At 41.0% G+C, this 21,898-nt stretch overlaps 1 protein-coding gene across 5 annotated transcripts in view; it reads right to left on the bottom strand.

The window, feature by feature from the left end:
* Positions 1 to 21,898, bottom strand: part of LOC139625250 (sodium/hydrogen exchanger 9-like) — a 56,455-nt gene that overhangs the window by 30,550 nt on the left and 4,007 nt on the right. For 3 of the 5 annotated variants that reach the window (XR_011691867.1, XM_071485076.1, XM_071485077.1), the window contains exons 3-11: positions 21,157 to 21,234; positions 20,894 to 20,970; positions 18,102 to 18,217; positions 11,333 to 11,438; positions 8,874 to 9,012; positions 7,759 to 7,864; positions 4,671 to 4,759; positions 3,269 to 3,382; positions 65 to 176 (exon numbers count right to left, since the gene is read on the bottom strand). Coding sequence is in view for 4 of the 5 variants with exons in the window: in XM_071485076.1 (XP_071341177.1) it covers positions 65 to 176; positions 3,269 to 3,382; positions 4,671 to 4,759; positions 7,759 to 7,864; positions 8,874 to 9,012; positions 11,333 to 11,438; positions 18,102 to 18,217; positions 20,894 to 20,970; positions 21,157 to 21,234 (937 nt within the window). In the remaining variant the exon portion in view is untranslated. The remainder of the gene's footprint in view (positions 1 to 64; positions 177 to 3,268; positions 3,383 to 4,670; positions 4,760 to 7,758; positions 7,865 to 8,873; positions 9,013 to 11,332; positions 11,439 to 18,101; positions 18,218 to 20,893; positions 20,971 to 21,156; positions 21,235 to 21,898) is intronic. The other 2 variants (XM_071485078.1, XM_071485079.1) reach the window with 2 other exon arrangements.

The following is a 21,898-nucleotide window of genomic DNA, read 5'->3' on the forward strand; positions in this document are numbered from 1 at the left end:
ATGGCACTACAAATGAAAATAAATCATAATGAATAATGTTAAATTGTGTTATGGAGAGCAGTACCTGCAAACATCATGAAGTGCTGGTAGGCGGAGGGTATCTTGTTTGTGCGGCCCAGGTTCAGCAGGAAAGATAACGGGTAGACGTTGCATGCTCTTGAAATGAAGATGGAGAGCTATATGTATTGAATACAGATTAAGGAGAATACTTATGACTGAGAGACACTCACAGGTTTAAGTGCACTTATCAGTCAGCATGTTCTCATAAAAATTAGTTTTGTTTTGTTTTTTTCCTTGCTATGAAAACCACAAATGTTTGCAGTATAATAGAAAACCCCAAGGCCCTCGCGACAGATTTTTGTCAGAAATGCACAAGTTGCTTTTTCAGTTGTAGTTAAACTGTTTGGGATTAGGTCTGGAGCAAGTTATACTGGTCAAGGTTGAGGTAAATTATTGATATGTTTAAATACAGTAAGCTTTTGGTTTATTTATTCTAAAAAAGAAATCCCCCTAGCTGACTTCAAATAGCTTGATCCTCCTCATACAATATACATGACAGTCAATCCCATGGTAAATACAACAGTACAAATTCTTTGTGAGATCAGGCAGTAGAAGTACAGCCATGAATACTACTATATGCTTGCATATATGCATGCACGCACGCGCACACACACACACACACACACACACACAAACTCTGAATATTTTCTGTTTAGGATGCAAACACAGTGTGGCACCATGCCGAGGCACAGAGCCAATCAGTCTGTGCCAGCTGTCTCTGCCCTCCACACACACTTTGATGTTTCACATAGGATGGGACTGAATGCTAAGTGTCCTGGGCAGCAGTTAGGGAGAGGATATCAGTACAATTATCAGGGACATAGCTGCCCTTCTGGATACACTTAACACCTTTTGTCATACTTTTTGAAGAAGTTACTGTAGCCCTATATAAACTCTTCAAACCTCATATGAGTTGGAGAGCAGCCTCAGATCAGAGGTAGGTTCCTGTTAGCGGTACCTAAGTCAAGGCTATAAACCAGATGAAGCCTGGCTGGAGGGGATCAGGCAAGCTTTTTACTCTTAAGAAAAATAAAAAAAACACATATTTTCAGACTCTGTTTGAATTTTAGCACATATCTAAGTCTAAATATGATGCCTGGAACAATAAATGGACCGATATCTTAGGCAGGGGACCTTAGTCTGACAGGGCTATTACTAAAACAGAGCTCCGTCACACCCTGTAGTCAATATTAGATCTCATGCACCCTATGGATTTTCAAAAGCAATATCCTGCTCCCAAAAGCAGTCATTTCTCTTTATCAAAGGCCTCTGGGCTATTTGAATGGAGGTAATTAAGCACTTTCATCTCAGCCTCATTTCCAATAAAGCCCATCTCCATTGTCACTGGCAAAGGCAGCAAGCTACAGTGATTAAAATCTACTGCGTATCCAAAGAGCGATTAACAGGGTTGAATTACTGAGGTTATTTCATTTTTATAGACACTTTTAGCTCTGTACAAGAGGACTTTGACCTCCATTTATTCCTGTTTTTACATCCGGGTCAGCTTCCAGTAGATGTACTTTTTTTGGTCTCTGTTTTTGTTATTGAAGCACAATTAAGGACAAAGCTAAACAGGCTAAGTGCTCAAGTCAGAAATGTCCCACTGGCAGCCTTTCCCACTGAACATAACAGCGTCGGAGAGAGAATCCGCTCATCCAACTCTTTCTCTGGCGCTTTTGACCCTATGATGGAAGATGGATTGTAATAATAATTGCTGGCCATCTGGGCACTGGACTGTGAAAGAACATCTCCTTGGAGTGCAGCCACTACAGTCTCTCCTCAGGCATACGCTATGGTCATGTCAGCTCTCAGGCAAGGACAATTGTACCATGTGTAGGCAGCAGTCCATTACTACCCCTCTGTTCCCCTCAGGAGACAAAGCTGATGCACACAACGACAGCTGTGAATATCAAACAGCCGTTATCATAATATAACTTTAACATGTGAGGAGTATTATTAAGGAGCTGATGGCTTTTTGAGATCGTAGCATGTGTTGTAATTGCATTGCATTCTGGTCTTAAGAGGCTGCTGCCTGAAGAGAAACTAATGCATCTTCTGTGATGGATTTCTGCCTGTGTGATTTTTGAGTCTAGGTACAAAATCTTATGTCTAGAAAGAAGCTTTTTCCACCTAAAATTTGACATTTTTGGTTGATGCTTTAGGTAGCTGTGCATTTTTCTCCTGCCCTGGATGTTGGGCTGCAACCAATGATTATTTTATTTGTGATGAACTTGTATTTCCAAATTAGTGAGAAAAAATTTAATCACAATTTCCCAAAGCCAAAGCTGACATTTTCATATTGCTTGTTTTATCAGACCAACAGCCCAAAACTCAAATATTTTAAACCAAAGAAGAAGCAGTAAATCCTCACATTTGAGAAGCTGAAACAAAGAATGGGTCTGTCTTTTTTAATTGATAAATGGCAAAAACAGTCAATTGATTGTCAATATCACTGTATCACTACTTGATTAAGCGACTCATGATTTACTGCCTGGTCAGTTACTGGGAAAAAGAAAAAGAAATACACCACTAAATAATGTCTTGCATTGCTGGGCAAAAATAAGTAAATATGCATCACTAACAACTGTGTTACTCACAACTAACAATTTTGAAGGTACATTAGAGCAGATTTTTCCTTTACAAGATGGGAATACCATCTAACAATCAGCACTGACCTCTTTGACTTGAGTTTCTAGAGCTAATAAGATTTAATCTTCAACCTCAACAGGGATATGGTGTTTAATCCACTACAAATTTAAGTACTGTAAGCTTATTTGAAACAGGCAAACATCTTTATTCCACAGAGCTTTGCTGGAGAACAGAAAACAAGCAGCAGTACCAATAATTGAAGACCTATTTAAATTTCTGTTTCATAGGCGTTCTTTAGAACAAACGCTGCATTGCAGCATCTTAATCTGCAGAGATGGTGATCATTGGAGACTGGCTGAATGGCATTCGCAGAGCTCACCAGATCAAACCTGTACAATTTAAGTGAGGGACTGCGGAAATCACTGCACTGCAGTAACACAGAGGCAAACAGAAAACAGGAAAACCACTCAAGCTCAAATGACTGTGCAGATAAGAAGTATGACTGAAGGTAGAGGAGACAGCGCAAAACAGAACAGGACACATTTGTCAGGTCTGGGTGGGTTCTTCAGGCTACACAGCAGGGAGCAAAGATGCTCCATCATGTAGCAGAAAAGGATACAAATGCCCCAGAAATGAAGAGGGCTTTGAAGACATGGTCCGGAAACATCAACAATACATATCCCATGTAGCTGAAGATGAAAATCTCCCCAAGGAAGTTGAAGACTTCAAAGAGCTGCAAATTATAAAAGGGATTGAGAGGATCATGAGAGAGAAGGTCATCTGAGATGAGGAAGAGTTCAGTGGAGGGTGCGTGTACATATGTGTGTGTGGGTGTGCAGGGGGGTGAAAGTGAAGGACTCAGATCCTATCGGAAACAGGTAAACAGACTTAGATTTGTACAAACATGACAGATCCAGTGTTGATGTTATTCCCTGATCCTTTGAGGTAGCAACTGCAAACATCTACAGCTGGAGGAAATAATGTGGTTGCATTTAGCACCAGACATGTTTTTGTCATCATTGTCTTGTTAAAAATGGTTATTTCAAACATGCTGTTTGTGGATATACGTGTAAAGAATATCTGGACTTCAAAAGATGGCCAGTAACTTGTTCATTTCTCATGATACTTTCTATTGGAGGAATATTACAATTCATCATCTCAGTCCTACACTTCCTGTAATGATCCAGGACATATTCGAGAGCTTGGGTGTCATTTACTGTAGATAGAAATAGAATCTGAAACACTTTAATGAGGTATTTCTGGATAAAACATCAAATATTAATTAAGGCCCTTATGTTGTATCTGGATTACATTAGAGCAGATGTTATGATTTAATAAATGATTTATTAGTTTCGAAACCAGCTTTGCTTTGGTCTAATTGAATAAGTGCACCTTTTCCCTTAGGAGCCACATACCACAAGGACAAGAGATGCCACAGAGGAAAATATTTCTACTAGCCTTTCAACCAGTGTCTGCATACACTGGATCACTTTGTCTTCCCTTTGAGCTGCAGCTGCATGTATAAATCATAAAAATGTAGATAAAGGCATTCTGCCATGTAAACATACTGCACCATACATATACATTGGCTACTACATAGCCAATTCACTTTGTAGGCAAAGACTTCAACTGTGCTACATCGCCTTTTAAAAGGCTTTTCTGTGATAAACAGTTAGCTGCACTGTGGCACCAATGATGAATAATAAATGTGTAGATGAGTATATGTGTGTACTTCTGATTTATTTGCTCCTCTGTGAAGCTTGCCGGTACAGTATGACAGTGGGCTGGCCTCCATCTGTGCTCAGCCTTTTAAGCAGATAGCTGGAGACTAACCTCCCACACAGACACCCACTGGACAACTAGACCACTAATGGCAATTAATGATTGCTTGCGCACGCATGCAGGACACAAACATTGGCATCAAAAGGCAATGTGAACAAAGTGAGGAGACTGAAAAATGCTGTTCAAAACAGACAACAAACATCAGTGAAATAGGGCTCAATCACCCCCCATAAACCCACCTGCTTGGTCCTGGTCCTGCCCTCAGAGGATAAATTATGAATTGTGTATCTTGCCTGGCTCAAGCCACAAAACAACATTGCTACAATACCTGAAAAATATAAGGAAACATGCAAGTGAAATTAACAGAAATACACAAGGGAGAATAGCCAAATAGCCAATAAAGTATTAAACATCCATGATGTGGTAGTAGTAAAGGTGAGCATCAATATTTTCTGGAAAAAAAATGGTCTATAGACAGCAGGGAGTTAAACAATGTGCTGTATCTGATTAGTACAAAATATGCAAATCGTTTATACATGCACACATTATGTAATCAGGCCGTGAGAATGTGTATGTTTGTGTGCTGCTTAACACTTAACACATAGAGCCTTGGGGCTTCTAATGATGAGGATGCACTGTAGGAGGTTTTTCCATCATAGGAAAATGACTTGTGAAGCGTATTTTCAGGCTGCTGAAGAATTTTAAAAATCAAAGGACCTGAGTTCACATACCAGAGATAAACCAACTTCCAGTTCACTTCAAAAACATGACTTTTAAATTAAACCAGGAAATTAGTTTTAGTCGAACAATGCATGTGAGCAATGTCCTAAAGGGTCCAGCTGAATTCTCCTGTATGCAGCTCCTTCTGCATTTGACCATGTGACATCAGATCACACCAACCCAACCCTGTATCCACCCATTGTCCTGGTTCCAGTAAATTCCATCTGTATAAACAACTTAATCAAAATGTGCTGTCCAACCCAACTCAAGTATCCTTGTTTCGGGCCAAAAACTTTGAGACATGAAACTCTGGAAATAATAAATGCTAAAGAATGACATCATCACAATAGATCGTGCCAGATGCAGAGGTGCAGAAATTAACAGAAGGAAAACAAATGACAAGCAAAGTGCAGAAGGGAAAGAAATGCAATGAAAGGCAGCTCAACAGAGAGAGGAAACAGGGTGGAGGGATTGATTAGGGGCCCTGCTTGTTCGGAGGAGGAAGGCTGCACCAGAGTGCTGGAATCTGAAACGCATAGCACGAAACGTGGGCTGCTGCCTCACAGGACATGCTTGTCTTGTTGTAGAAATTCATTTTCACATTTTTGCTCCCCCATCTTTGAGAGAGAATCACAGATGATGGGATGGCAAAAAGTGAAATTACTGTGCTGGGTAGCAATAGTTAGGGGACAGAGCTGGCAGTAATAAATATGACAGCAGAGAGAGGATAGCACCCGTGATTCTGGCTGCTGAGTAAAACCAGTCCATTACTCTCTTTTCACCATTTGCCTGGATGCTGACCTGTACCTGCATTATGCTAGCTCCAGTAATCTCTGCTCACAATGTCCTTTCCAGCACTGTTCAACAAAGTCTAATGGAGCATGCCAGCATGGCAGATCTCATTTTGGTTCCATTTGGTTTAGGGCAACATCCTCCTCCTTGGTTTACATAACACAGACAGAGGTAACACATCATCCACCATCCACATAAAGGCTCTGCCACACAGGGCACTTGGCAACAGATGAGATACATCCCATAATGAGCAGTTGTGAGGGGCATAAGATTAATGATAACAGGGCTCCCTGTGAGGCTGGGGGTCATTAGACACACCCTCACTAAACTCCAGCAATTAACAGACAGAAAGAGGCTTGATTACTAAGGGACGCCAGGGAGGACTGCCATCGCTCTCTGGGTCCCTGTGTATGAGGTGCTGCTTCACACCAGATAGACCAATAAAGGCCTTTGAAAAGAGAAGCACATATTAGTTTTGTCAGGTCCAAGTCTGTAACAAGGACAATGAATACTGCAACAGGACTAATTTTTAGTTTACTCTGACTAAACATCAGCATCGAACTTGGTTTTATAACACTGCAGGTTTAAAGTCAAAATGAAGTATTTAACTGTAAGGCCCAGTAACGCAACACTTCTACTAAAAATACCCAAGGCTTTGCATTAGATGGCATTGAGAATCACTGCCCAAGGTTTTGCTGCTGTTTGCCTCCCACACTGGGCAGCATTAAGAGTGGTGTACTTTATAGACTGGGCATCTGGGTCCAATAGACAAAGGTCAAGTTATTTCATTAAAACTGTCTTCTCCTCCTCCACAGGCCACAGGGAGTGCTGCCAAGTAAGAGCAAGGTCTGCAACATCAGCTGAATGAGTGGAATACCTCTGACACAATCAGGGCAGGAGGAACAACAACACTAAAGTGTGCATATGTACACTACATTCATATTTCAGAGCTTATGATTGATTGATGATGAAATAGATTGCTCCAACAACTGAGCAAAGTTTTTTTCCCTACACAAGCTTATTGTTATTCCAGGTCCTGTTAATCAGTTATATGAAAAAACAATACAATAAGTATTTTTTTTTTAAATAAAAGCTGCCCTTGGTGATGGATAAAGAAATCAATGATAGGAACGGGGAAGCAGATCATGGTGCATCCATTTTTACATGTGACCTGAGCACTTCTCAACTTTCTGGGAAAGCTTGGCAAACATCTAGGGCTGGAATACTCATATACGTTGCTGCTTTCAGTGGCACCATCTCCAAACTAAAGGTGCAAGCATGCATGGTGTCTACACAGGAGGGTAGACATCATTTTAAATTGAGTTATGGGGGATGTGCTGAGAATGGGATCAGTACCTGCAGTTCCCAGTAGAGAGGAGATGGCTTAATACTTTCTTATCGATACATTATTGACTCACTATACTGCCAAGGACTCTCAGAGGGTAAAAGAAAATTTTATCTGTTTTTGAGTCAGGAATTGTGCAAATGGTCATGTCTGGACAACCGAGAATGCACACACATCATTCCCAGGTTTGTGGAGTGCAAGTGGCCACAGATGCCTTGAAAGCAGCAGAGTTTGCCAATCAAACAGCTGCTTGTGTCACTGATGTTATGGCGCAGTAAGCGAGTCACTTCATGCAGCTGAGAAGGAATGCCTGAGGGGTAAAACGCAGCGGTTCACTAACAGGATTTGTATTCTGTCTGACCTCCAAGCCACCCAGAGCACCAACATGGCCACACACACACACACACACACACACACACACACACACACACACACACACACAAATGACATATATGTCCTACTGCACTCACCTGAAAGTCCACTGGCTTCAGCTGAGAGGAAGCTGCTCCAGGACAGAAGGAAGAGGACTGATGTTTCCAGCAGTGGGCTCTCATGCAGTCGTGTGAATTTGGTGAGGTGGAAAGAGCGTTAAAGATATACAAGAAGATAATCATACAGTATTTAACACTTTGCATCAGGCTGATACATGGTTAAGATTGTAACTGGAAGACAAATTTATGGCTGTTGTGGCAGACTACATACACACTCCAGTACAACAGCCTACAGGCAGAGAAGCACTGCAGTACTAAAACAGAAACTGCAGAAGATGTTTACTAAGTCAGGGAATTAGCCATGTAGAGTAACCCACTGGGTCTTAATGAGATTCTTTCTACAAGTTCTCCAAAAAAATCCACGTCCCACTCTTGCCTTTCCGTGTACATGCAGTAGCTTAAGTCTCACATAGCGTTCCAGGCAGAATAACACAGGGCCAGATATTTGTTATTTGTGATAGTCAGAAGATGAGCAGGTATAGATACTGCTCTGCATTCCCAACCCTCTTATTGACCCTGCTGGCTTACAATAATGAAACACGTTTCTAAGTCTGATTGTTTCCTTCTGTAATTAGCAAGGACAGGTATAGTAAGTAATTAAAAGATAAGTGAGCCACTGTTTGTCAAACCAGATCTCTTTAAGCAACTGCTGTTTGAGGAGACAGCACAAAGAGCAGGCTGTTGCTATGGTTGGCATCAGCAAAATCTAATAAATGCTCACTTTGTGCTTTGCCCGCACCCAGAGATTAGTCACTGTAAATAAGAGCTGAGCTCTGCCCCAAACCTCTCATGACACATCCTCATTTTTCATCCTAAAGTCTAATTACTAGAAGATCAGAGAGAAATGCTGGACAACAGCGCAAGTCGAAACTTCATCAGAGGCTATTGGCTTGATTGACGACCTCTCTGCAACCATTAATGTCGCAGGAGCATTTAAGACTTAGCCGCATTGCTTTTGTTGATAAAGGTGGTACAGTAGGGGTTTGTTAGAGAAGCAATTACCAAGTTGAGGAAGTGGATAGATTGCAGCGGATGGTGAGGTGATAATTGACTTTGGGGTGCAGAGGCAGAGATGTGAAGGGATGAAAGGATATGAGGGCTGTTATGACTGTGAATATGAAACCCAAGAGGAGGGAGCCGGCAAGCACTCCAAGAAAATAACACACAGAGTGGAGAAAGGCAGGGGGGTCGAAGGTGTGTCCTGCCCCCATCTGGCTGTAGGTGTAGATGGCACTACAAGATAAAAAAAACACCACATATTCAAAAAAGGGTTCCACAAAAAATGAAAAAGAGACAAATTCCTATTGAACAAACAAAGAAGCCAAATGGCACAATTACAACAGAAATAAATATGAGTGTTACTGACGCTGAAACATTAAAGCAACAACATTGTTTATGGCTCTGAAACAAATGCTGTCATCAGAAATACGACCCACTAGGTTCTTGGTGTAAACCAGTCTGGAGCAGTGAGCATAAATTCACATGCTTATTATGCTGAGTAAAGCCTTTACGTGCAATTTATTGGAGTCATTCCTAAGAATACATGGCCTTCTTTAGAAGTTAAATCCTTTCCTGAAAAACAATCCGTTCTGAATTATTTGCCTGAGAGACGTCTCCTAGTAGTTAGAGGGAAACAGGGGAAATACTATTGATGTTCACTAAGACAGCAACATTGTGCTTTCCACACTGCTATAAATATTTACTTTGTGGGGGGAAGGGGGACTTCCACATGGCAGTCATTGAGTGCAAAGGAGGCTTCACAGGGAGGAGAGAAGAAATTGGGAAGGAGAGTGAGAGAGAAAGAGAGAGGGCCTGAGGTGAAGCAAGCAGAGGCAGGCAGCCATGCGAGTGGCTGATGGAGCTGGCTGCCTTTGTGGAATGACAGTATTTCTTAACCCACCACAGACCCTCCCATGTTCTCGCTTTGGACTTTGACTGCTTTAAATGAATGTCAAACCCCGGAGTCATCAAAAGGAATGTGAAAATGGTTTGCTGTTTATGCTTCCTTCATTTGAACTGACACAGCCTCTGATGGCCAGGGTAAAACAGAAAGTTGCTATAAACATGAAAAGATCCTTACAGTGTCAGAGAAATGTCTACCAAACTATTGACAAATGAACCCGTAATGTATCTCCACTTCTCATGCTGTCAGGTTGAAATGAGCGAGCACACGCCACAACATGCCTTAATCTCCATAGCAAAAGGGGAAGAATCAATCATGCTGTTGCTAATGAGCTCAGCAAGCTGAAAGGGGAAAATCTATTTTCCCCTCCACCAAAATAAAGACTCCAGTTGTGTTAGCACATTAAATTTGGCCACTAGTCACTTGTTCTGTGTGACCTTCTGGAGACTGTATCTTCAGATGTCTGGTGCTGCTAATTCCTAGTCAAAATTCTCAAGATGTCAACACAGGACCTGGTTGAATGGTGGCTGGGTCAGGGCTGCTGGAGCAGGAAGTTTAGTGCCTGTGAGAGGGCACATCAGCGTAAGGTTGAGCTGCTCCGGGAGCTTGTTAAAATTCCAGTGCCAGGACCCCGCGTGGCTCACTAATAAGGGCTGGCTTTGTTTGTGGGGCCTGGGCGACCGGCAGGCTAGTGAGCCAGTCAAGTGACAGGAGATGGCACGAAGGCCTGTCACGCCACTCCAGGAACAAACACAGCACTATCTGACTGTTTGTCTGGAAAGACGCACAGGCTCCCTCCTCTGCGCTTCAATGTACACAGAGATAGCAGCCACGGCGTGAACACAGCAATCTCCACACCCGCCTCCTTTTCTCTCCATCTGCCTGCCTGTCTGGGCCCATTTGTGCGATTGGAGGAGGAGATGTCAGAGTGTGCAGGTACTGTGCATGTGAGGTGTCAGTCTGTTTGAATATAATATACAAATATGGACACATAACTTATCCCTGTCATCTCCCTTCCACCTTCATTTGTTTCTCTGCCTGCCTCGCCATGAATGTGGACCTATTTGAGTTCTCCATCTCCATCTCTCTGTTCCCCGTCTTGCCATCTGTTAGCACGTCTACTTCTCTGGCTCTGTTCACCAGTATTGTGTAAATAGAGCAGACAGTGATTGCAGTGTGTGTGAGCAGGACAAGCATGCATATTGAGTGCAGTGCTGGAGAAACTGGAAAAAGTGGAAGGGGAAGAATGAAGCAATTGAAATGCATGGACAAGGGATGGCTATTTCATTGTGCTTTCAATTATTTTATGCTGCATTTTGTCTGAATATGACAGTAGCTGTGTTAGCTGAGTTTGTTAGCTAGGAGTGTGTATGTGCTCTGGCAGGGAGTCTTTCCACTGAGTACCTTAATGAGATGCTGACAGTGCCAGGGGCAACTCTCTTATGCAGTCCACTGCATAGCATCTGAGGCACTCATGCTGTTTTGCCATTCACACCCTTTCCTTAAAGCTGGCAGCATCCAGCCAGCCTTCCCTCCCCCACACATCCACCTCCATAATGCCAACCGGAAAAGACTGAGCTCCCACACAATTAAACCTAGAAATATATTGCATTCTGAGGGCAAAGACAAATCCTGAAGTGAAATACTCACTGTGTCAGAACGATGGCCACGGCGTCATTCAGGACGCTCTCGCCAAACAGTAGGGTGTGCAGATCCAAGTCCACACGCAGCTCTGACAACAGGCCAAGCACTGAAACTAAAAAAAAACAAAAAAACAAAAAAACAAAACACACATAACAAAGAGTTACTGCTGTTTAAGACTGCAGACAGCACAACACAGCAACTCCTCTGCTAATCACACTGAAAAATTGGTGTGGAATATCCCCTCTGCTGCTACAAACAGGAGAAAGCACGGTTACAGTGAAACAATGTAAGCTGACAGAAAATGTCAGCACACTGACAACACAGGGGGAAGGTTTTGACATGTGGAACAGCCAGAGTAACTAAACCAAGCAAAGACTTGTTCACCCGAAGCTAAAGACAATACACAATGCTTGGAAAAGACTATATTTATCTCTAAAAAGAAAACAGACAGATTGTTTTGCTGTACTGCATATGGTATCATTGCATGAATGAAGTGTATAGTGTTGTTGTGTACTATAAAGAAGCACAAAACAATGAATAAATAACTTTTGAAAATGTATATTAATGTATGCCATGGCTGTAAATATACTATATAGGCACAGTTTATATACACCTAATATATCATTGACAAAGACTTGCAATATTTCACATTACATAGCAGTCTGAGTGTGAGTTGGTGCAGGAACAAGGATGGACACTGAAAATCATCTGGGCAAAGTAAATGACCGAATGGCTTGATATGATCTGTATACATTTGGATGTTGATAGTTTCCGGCTGGTTCAATGTCCTTATTGCTAGTGCTGCAGGTGCTTCTGTTTCATATCATGTTCGTGCTCGGTGAGCGTGAATATATGTGGGAGTGTGGTTATTAGCTTGGGGCTTTGCTACGGTTCTCACAACAGAGAGAAATAACAACTAGGATTCTGGGAATGTTGAGAGGACGATGGTGGGAAAAGAAGGAGATTAGAGCTAAGATAGTGCAGCTGATTAAAACATCAAATTGCAGTCTATTTTGTTGGGGGCACTACAGGCAGAGAGCTCCATGCTTTAAATAATGTAAGATTTACTCACTGTTGAGCAAGACAAACAATTCTTCCATACATATTTCAGTTTCTCACTCAGGTGCCTCTTGCATAATGACTTTAAGCAGACATGGAAGTTTACACAAACAAGGCAGTTGTGACTTTGTGTGTATTTAGACATGTGGAGTGCAGTGCAACTTGTAAGTGGTACTGTTCACTGTTTACAGCATGTCAAACATGGAGTAGAGGAAGAGTCAAACTTAAAAAACTAAAGAATTGTTAACTGTAGAAAATGAACTGATCATTTGAGACCAGAATTACTCTAAGCATTCTAACCACTGCTAACGATATACAAATTGTCAAACTGTTGATTATGATGAGAAATCAATCAAAAATCAATTATCAAATTTGAGTCCTCCATTTAAATCAGCCCCCTTTGCTGCTCAAAAGCTAGTTCACAAATTTAATTGAAAAGTAAAACTGAGCATAACACTGGTGTTCTGCATGAATGCCAAACTACTAGGTGGACACATAGCTACAAATGTAAAAATGGTTCAATCTAAAGGCGAGCTGCAAAATTTTCCAAAGTTTTGTATCCTAGCATCCACCAAGCTCAGGAAAGTTTTATGGTTTTGAGAGACAAAAAGAAAGCATGTCTGGTAATGAGTCAAAGGAAATTGGACTTGCTGTGTAGTCTTGACTGTTTCAGTCCCCAGCATTTACTGTTTTCTCTGAACAATAGATGATTTAACTGATATGTGATGTCAAGGTGTGAATCATCTACAGAGATTATGATGAGTTTCAGATCTGCTGCAGAAAACACAAACAGCTTTATTACTCACTTATTTACACAGCTGAATCTCTCAACACACTGTGACTGCTGAGAAGAATACGAGCTGAACTCCATGGTGAGTTCGCCAACAGCAAACATTAAGCGGAAGATGCTGAGCATATGAATGAGCACATGCACACACACACACACACACACACTGACACACACAGACACAGACACAGTTTGGCACCGCAGGATGGCTAAGTGTTGACACTGAGTGACAGGGAGAATACTGACACTGACGAGACAGTGACGTGCCTGTCAGCTCTGCACTTCGTGACACCTTAACTATCTCCTTCTGCAAGATATGGGTTGTAGCATTGTTAGCACTGTGTTTACTGATACTGTAGATCAGATTAGATTACATGAGATAAATAGATGGCGACATAGATAGGTAGACAGATATAGATAGATAGATACCGTAGATAGAAAAAAAAAAAACACTGGCACACATATTATAACTGCCACAAGAAAAACCACGCTGGGTTTCCTAATAAGCAAAATAAAATTATCATATAACAAAAAAATAACCACAAATGCACGCTCACAAACACACAGCATTCACTATGATATAGGCATGGACAGGAAAACAGAAACTCAGAGTGATGTCATTCTGAAGGCTAGACAATATCATATTCAAAACAACAACAACAGCTCCCAGTAGATTAACATTCTACCTGTTGGGACCAAGACACAAACAGAATCCCATAAATTAGTTTCAGGAAAATCTGTGATATGAATAATGACTCAACTCTGATAGCATCATTTGGCCCTGTAGTGAATACCAGGCCAACGAGGGCATCACAGCCAGGATACGACCAGACTGATAATAAGAGCAGTGGTAAGAGAGCAGCCTCAGGACTTGTTTTGACAGATCTGGCTCTTTGGTCTTTGACAGGTTTAAGGTCTTCCTGGTTGGGGAAAATCCTTTATCTGGAGAGGGCGAGGTGGGCCCTGGAGTCAGGATTGTTCCATCTCCCTGCTCCTATAATGCCTGGCTGATGACAGCATGTCGTGCACCACTCACACTGCATAACAGGGAAAAAAAAAAAAAAACAAAAACGCCCACCCCACACACACATACACTAGGGTGCGGGTTGGCTGTGTTGTCATGGCAACCCCGTCCTACAGCTGTCAAGTGTTCATCAGTTTCCACAGCAACACCATAAGGTGGAGAGACAATTATTTCAGACATAATACAGTTGAAAGGGTTGAACGGAAGCCTTATTAGGTCAAATTACCCTGCTGCAGAGGTTTAGCTGAGGCAAAGCTCACGGCCATCTCAGCCAGAGAGCATAGGATTTGCTCACTGATTTGACCAAATTAGGCAGATATAATCCTGAAAGTGATGCATTAGGAAAGAGATAACAGTCAACAGGGAATTACTATAATCTCCCCTGCTCTGTGTAAAAAGTGCTCAATTTTTAGGCATTGACAAGTTCACAAACAGCGGTAATAAGACCGCAGCAGGAAAAGCCTGCAGCAGTTTGAATGCGAGTTGAAGTAAACCAGTGGCTTATAATTAGTACATTTCCAGTTTATTTTTGTTTACTCTGAATCTCACAGTAGTTCATTGGTATGTCGGGACAAGTTCTCATCAAAATCTCTATTAATTCTAATTACCCTTTAAAAGCAATTGGGGAAAAAAGCTAATTCAATTCACGTTTGTTTAAATTAATACTCTAAAGAAATGGAAGATATGAAAGAACTTACTACGTCACATGCTGGTCTCTAGTTTATGATGCCAGTATTCCACTGAAATCTATGACCCATGACACTAAAGAATTAATTATGGAAAAAAGCCTGAGGAGTTGAAAGTGAAATATTAACAGACATACCTTTACATTTTTGGCAACTAGCCTACTTTCTGTTTTCACAAGTATAGTTGAACCTATCTAAATATGTGGAATGAAGCCAAAACAATTGCAGTGGCTGCAAAACTAAAATACAGTCAGTGACAGATTGCAAAATACAGTGTTCCAGCAGTAAGTTAGGCTTCCTTTCTCTGTTAAAAACTTACCAATTTCACAGCATCACATCACATTTCTTAACTTACTAATTAAGGTGCATGGGCTTAGTAATTGTGGCCTGTCTGTGTTTTCCTCTCTGCCTAAATGCTCTGGTGCCCCTGCTCTGCTACAATATTAATCCTATATTAATCCATGTTATAAATATTGCACACACACCTATGTCTAGCTATATATTTAATGTTCACTTAAAGTCTTGTAGTGAATGCCGACATCTGCTCCAGGACTGCAGATGTAAACAAGTCATTTCCAAATCTGGCATCATTTCCTGCTCTGACATACTAAGAGACATGTATGTGCAGTGTCCACATCAGGAGAATTACTGAAAAAAAAAAACAAACAAACTGCAGAAAGCCCCCCCCCCCCCCCCCCCCCCCCCCCCCAAAAAAAAAAAAAAAAAAAGCTTTTCCTTAAGTTAAGTGAGGGTTTCACCGACCTTTGTAACCATCCCTGAGGCTGGAGGATACAGCACAGCAGGCGTTCCACTTTGTGACTTGAACCTTGTGCCTTGTTCTGAGTCTGAGGTGAACATGTTTCATGGCTACAGAGCTTTGGGGACTTACATAAAACTAACATAATCTATTTAAAAAAGCAGAATTTTAGATGACTATTAAAGGGGATTTTCAAGACAGTAAGACTGCTCATTGACTGTCTCTAGTGTCAACAGATAGATCTATAAAAACCCAGAAGACAGATTTTGTCCAGTGTAAAACATTACAAGATGCGTGTTGACATACATCATGTTGCATACAACTTTAACTACCATTAGATCTGCTAGTACCATTACTAGAGATATTTTCAGTGATGTTCTTGCTTCCTCTCTAACTGCTTAATCCTTGAATAGTCAGCTGAGGCTGCAGTTTATCCTCTGCCCATATTGGGGCATTAATTTCTACATACCATCAGACCAGCATCATTTCTTTGGAATAAGAGAGGAAACCAGACTGAACAAAAACAGACAAGGGGGGAACTAATAAAATCCACCCAGAAGTGTCCAGAGACAGAACCCAAGGACCTTCTCTCTGTGAGGTAACTGTGCTAATTACCACAGGACTGTAGCTAGGATTTTCAAAATCCTAAATTAATGAAACCAAATCCCCCAATAGTGCAAAGCCACCTGCCCAATAAATCTTTGACAAGACACTTTAATATTTCCAAATGTTATTGTTTTTTCACAACTCATTTATTCATCTAACTGTTTATTGAAATATTCAGTAAATTTTAGTCTCAATGCTGTTTTAAGCAACCCTCCACACTGCCCGGAAGATGAAGTTCAGGGAGAAATACAAAATCTCTTCATTTTGTTTTAATTTAACCTAATTGATTTGCTTAAACTGTCATATTCAAAGATTAAGACTCAGGTCATTATAATCTCCAAATAAATTCACAAAAAACATACAAAGGAGACTAAATTAGCATCTTCTGTGGTGGCTACAGCCCTAAATCAGCATCCAAATTAATAAAGAAAATATATTACAAGCAACAGGAACATCCCCATGCTGTTGTGACTATCTGCTGCTCTCAGAGGAACATTGCTCAAGTCATTAAATCTGCAACGAGACCCTGGGCGATCAAATATCTCTGTTATATTACAGAGACCAGTGTAAGCGAAGTGGCAAATAAATTGGTCTTCCATTTCACTCAAAGCCTGGCTGGCAGCCTGTGATGACTTTCACTGTGTTCTCAAGATCTCTATCATTTCAATCACTGCGTGACATAGTTGCACTCACGCAATGAGTCAGCGACACAACCAGAGAGCTGTCACACATGGCTTATGACATGGATAAAAAACCTTATTCCTCAGCACTAAACTATTCTGGGAGACACTGTGCCTTTATGTCTGTCTGTGAGTGTGTCTGTGTGTATCCGTAGCTGTTATGATTTGGTTGGCCACCGTGAATGCAAATATACAAGGGATAGAAACAGACAGGGAAATTTTAATGGCTCCCTTTCAAAAAAATCAAGAGCTGGTGCTATATTTGGACAGGATGAGATAGAGACAGCCTAGGGGTCATGGGGTTTGGGCCATCGATGCATTGCAGTGTGATTCTAATCAAAGTGAAGAGGGCGCTGGGGTCAGCAGGGATGAGCACAGCGTGGCATGGGAAAATAACACCAGTTAGAGTGACAGCAGCACCATAATCTACAGCTCCTCTTTGACACTCACCCAGATCAACCACTTATTGGTATAAATAATTCATTACCAAATGAGGACATTCACATTGGCGCTGTCGTGGTGTCGCAGGATGCCTTACGACTTCCCACTTGACTGCTCTTGAAAAACACAGATTATATTGTGGTTCCACTTAGGAAATAGGTGCAACAAATTCAAAGCAGTAACGCTTACTTAGATGGCATTGTGACTTTGTTACTGCATATCAGTTTGGCTATCAATCTCTGTTATCCATCAGTGTCCAAACAAGAACAAAATAATGGGTATATACAGTATGAAGCAAGACCAGGGTCTTTCACATGCATTTATGTGTGTGCAAAAGCAAAAGATAGATAGAGCGAGGTGTGAAAGAGCAGGTGTGACCTCTCTAAACATGTTATCTGATATGTTACCTGATCATGTAAGCTGACACCACAGATAACTACATGAATCTGCAGTTACATATTAAAACCCACAAACTGCTGAACTGAGAAGTATTAAGTTGCTTCAGGAGTCGCAACACGTTCTATGTCTTTGTAATTTTTTGTCTCAGAGTGTTTTTGGATTTTTCGCTTGTGTTATAAAGCAAAAAAGTGTGAGTCTTAAGTAAAAGAGAGGAGAAATCTGCTGCATGAACCAGAAGTTTGTATGTGTATAAACCCACAAGTGTTTAAAAAAGATCAATGCTGCAACCAGAGGGGATAAGAGTTACTGTGGGAGTTCCTTTATAAGACCAACTACCTGGGTCAGTGGCTGACATAATGGCACCAAACAGGAGGCAGTCAGTGAGGGAAAAGTCTCCATCTGCTGCTCGGCCCAGCAGTACCATCAGTCTGGTGAAGCCGTAGACACAGGCCCTGGGATTGAGGACAAACAGAGGAATACACAGTGAGGTCATCAGGGAGCGCCAGCCAGAGCAGGCCTATCAGTTATCCCTCTAACAACAGCAGGGCTTCCCCCAGAGTAGTCTGGGTAATGGGGCCAGACACTATCAGCAGGTGAGCTGACCTGTTTCCAGGCAGTGGCTGCTTAGCACTGGTGTAAAAACAAAGCCAGACCCACCTGCATACAAAGACCTACGCACGCATGACAAATACTCTTATTAGAAAGCATCTATCCATCTTCACTCCTGGCATCCTTTTATGATCATATTATAAGCACTCTGACATACCAAAATGGCACAAGAATTATGAGTGTGTGTGTTTGTGTGTGCACAGAATCGCCCAAAAGACTAAAAAACATTTTGAAGGGCATTGTGACAGACATAAAATAGAAGCAGCATTTTTATCAGCTCTGGGGCCTGGCAGAAAAGCAGATCTAAAATATAGCTGTCCCAGAATGCACCACTCCCCCATATAAAATACTGTACACTATGAGGAAAAACTTAAAATGTCTATTCAGCTTTTAAAATTGCAGTCCAGCTTCTGACTGCTAACTGATGTGTGTTAAGTGCTAATCCTTTTACTGTGAAGCATCCCATAATAAGCAGTATAGCTGTTTGTCCTCTAGGGAACCTTTCTGTCCATTGGTATGACTCTGTTGCTATGGTGACAGCACACGACCTGTCCCCAAGGCATGGATTTAAAGTATTGCCCTCAGGTCTAGCAGCTAATCTGTGTTATTCATGTATCTTAAAGGGAGATTTGAAGTTATGGTAATGACGTGCTGTGTGTGTGTGTGTGTGAGGGATACAGAGACAGAGAGAGGGTGAGACAGACAGACAGAGCCAGAGAGTGAATGTATTTCATCAGTGGAATCGGTAAGGATCCCTTAGCCCCATGACATTCCCTTTCCCCTGTAGGATATGGTAGACTCACTAACAAGCAACAGGACTGGTCAGGTCTGGTGCCTAGCATCAAAGAATGTGCACATGACCCAACATGTCAAACCCTGCCCTGCTTCTCCGGAACATCCGGGACGCAATCCTGGGGCAGGACTAACGGATGGGGAAAGAAGGAAGGGAAGCTAAGACAGACGACATCTTTAACACTAGGTTTCAGCAGGTTGGAGAATTAGCTCACTAATTCCAGTTATATTATCTAAAGGGATTGAATGTTAGCCATGGATTAAATCCCCAACAAATCAGTTGACCATAAAATGATTAGAGGTTGGAGATAATGGGCTGAATAAAAAACATGCACAGCAGTACCTTTAAAAGTCCCAGAATATTATATATATATATATATATATATATATATATATATATATATATATATATTTATATATATATATATAAATAAATGTTATATTTTATATTAAGAGACAAAAAAGCAATTTGTGTATTCCTATGGGTGCAAATGTAGCACTTTGAAATATTTTCATATAACCAAGGACTGTTCAATTTGTTCTCATCACAGAGGATCTTTGATAACAGGCAAACAACAAAACTGGAGTTATGAGGTTTTCACACTCTCTCTGTGTGCAGCAAATTCGTGCATCAGTAACAACTGGTTTCCAAAGGTCTCAATTTCCTCCAAAGTGTGAGAGTGCCATCTAGCTTTACAAGGCCAGAATAGCAAAGCTACACATGAGTACCGCATCTTTGTCCCAATTCCATACTACATTGCTAATCAACGCTAACTTCAAACTGTAAACTAAAATTAAGCCAAAATGACATTAAATCTGTTTGACTTCTTGAGTGAGCCGTTCATGCACACTACAAAGGTTTTACAGACATTTTGAGTTACAGTAAGGAAAGCACAGGAGCGACTAATAACATTAATCATGGCTTGATTTCATGTCAGTCAGTTCTTAGCGTTGTGCATGCTGGCACACTGGAATGGCTTACTGGGACACTCGCGCAGAACAGAGCAGTAATTCATGTTATTAGCTACACCTGTGCTTCTCCTGCTATGACAAAAGGCCTATTGTATACTGATGCACTGCACCAATCAACTGGAGAAGCTACTCACAGCTGCAAATAATTTGATTTAATTACAGATGCGATGAGAAAGATCCTTATCAACAAAACGTAAGTATTAAAGCTTTCTGGTCAATAGGGACACATAGTATACATCTTTAACAGCCTTTCTTGTTACAAAATAGCAAAACAACATTGATTTTATGTTCTACCGAGTGCAGAGACAGAGCTGATTCACAAAGTGCACAACACAGTGTTACCTTTAAAAACAGATTGATTACGAGGAACATATTAACTGAAAATAGTACAATTCTATTTCATCGTGATCAAAATATGAACATATGACAATAAAGAAGAGAGATAGAGAAAATGAGGACAAAGCTTGACTTAATTGTTCTGTCCCTGATAAAATCTCATATGATGTATTTTATAAATTAATAAAATGTTATTGGTTATAAATAAACCAAAGCAAAAAAATGTTTCTGCTATTGCCAGTAAATTGTCTTAGATTATGCCCTGTGGAGCTATGTGAAAACTCCATGTTTTCAGCACATAATCTAATATCCAGTTATCCAAGTATCTCAACTACTTCTTACTTCTCTACACCTTGATTTTGTGTGTTTTATTGTGTTTTTGTTGTGTTAATTTGTGTGAATGAACAGAGACTTCTTACCCTATGGTCATACAGCTGATTATGGTACCCAAAAAAGCAAAGGTCAGCACAGATCCCAAATTTCCGATGAATCGTTTCTAGAATAGCAATTGAAAAGGACACCAATTAAACAAACAAGATCCAACACATTCATTCTCATTCATTAATTTAGTCTAACAATATAAGGCAGTGCTTCTTCAAACTGATGTCACCCATATACAAGGAACAGTCCTTTGATAATGTCTTTTCCCCTATTTTAGGAGACATCAGAACAGCAGTCTCACCTGATTAAGGGTGTAAGCTCCATGGAAGATGATGGGTGGCAGGAACAGATTGAAAAGGACCTCAAGATCAAAGATGTCCTGTAAAAGACAGAGCTGTTGTGTTGGTGACTGACAGAGCTCCATGGGGAGCAAGAGGACTCCGTTTACTGAATGTGACTGACTGACAGTCAGATATTACACACACAGACACATCATTCACTTCAGCAACTCTGGTTTGGCAGACAGGTGCTAGTTCTTTTTCTCTTTGAATCCCAATGTCACAATAATCTCCAGGCACCATGACAACCTTATCTGTCCTCTCATTCTAAAAAAAAAAAAAAAAAAAAAAAATAGCTACCATATTGTTACTGTTAGAAAAATGGGGAAATGTGACGATTCAGACTTATGTGCCAGAGTTCAGGATATGTTAGCTACCAACAATTAAGATCCCATGTACCTACGCAAAAATCAAATATCTTCTCAACAACAAACTTTAGCATTGCCACTAGATGGTGCAATGCATTATGTTAGTGCCATCGGTTGCCTATAATATGAGTAGTGTGTACTGCATTAGCATTCTCTCCAAGTGCCCTGACTCAGACTTCCACAGCTGATTAAAGCAAAGCATAACACAGAGTGAGAAGTCTAACTGGTTGTGTCAGTCTGCACCGTAGAGGCTCCCAGCATTCATTAGAATGGGAATAAGCAAGTACCATTAGTATAGCTGTATGCGTTCAGATAAGAGACGGAGTAAAATTAAACA

This window comes from Trachinotus anak, unplaced genomic scaffold, assembly GCF_046630095.1.
Source record: "Trachinotus anak isolate AG129_WGS33_773 ecotype Australia unplaced genomic scaffold, CSIRO_AGI_Tana_v1 ptg000009l, whole genome shotgun sequence".
NCBI classification, from domain to species: Eukaryota; Metazoa; Chordata; class Actinopteri; order Carangiformes; family Carangidae; genus Trachinotus; species Trachinotus anak.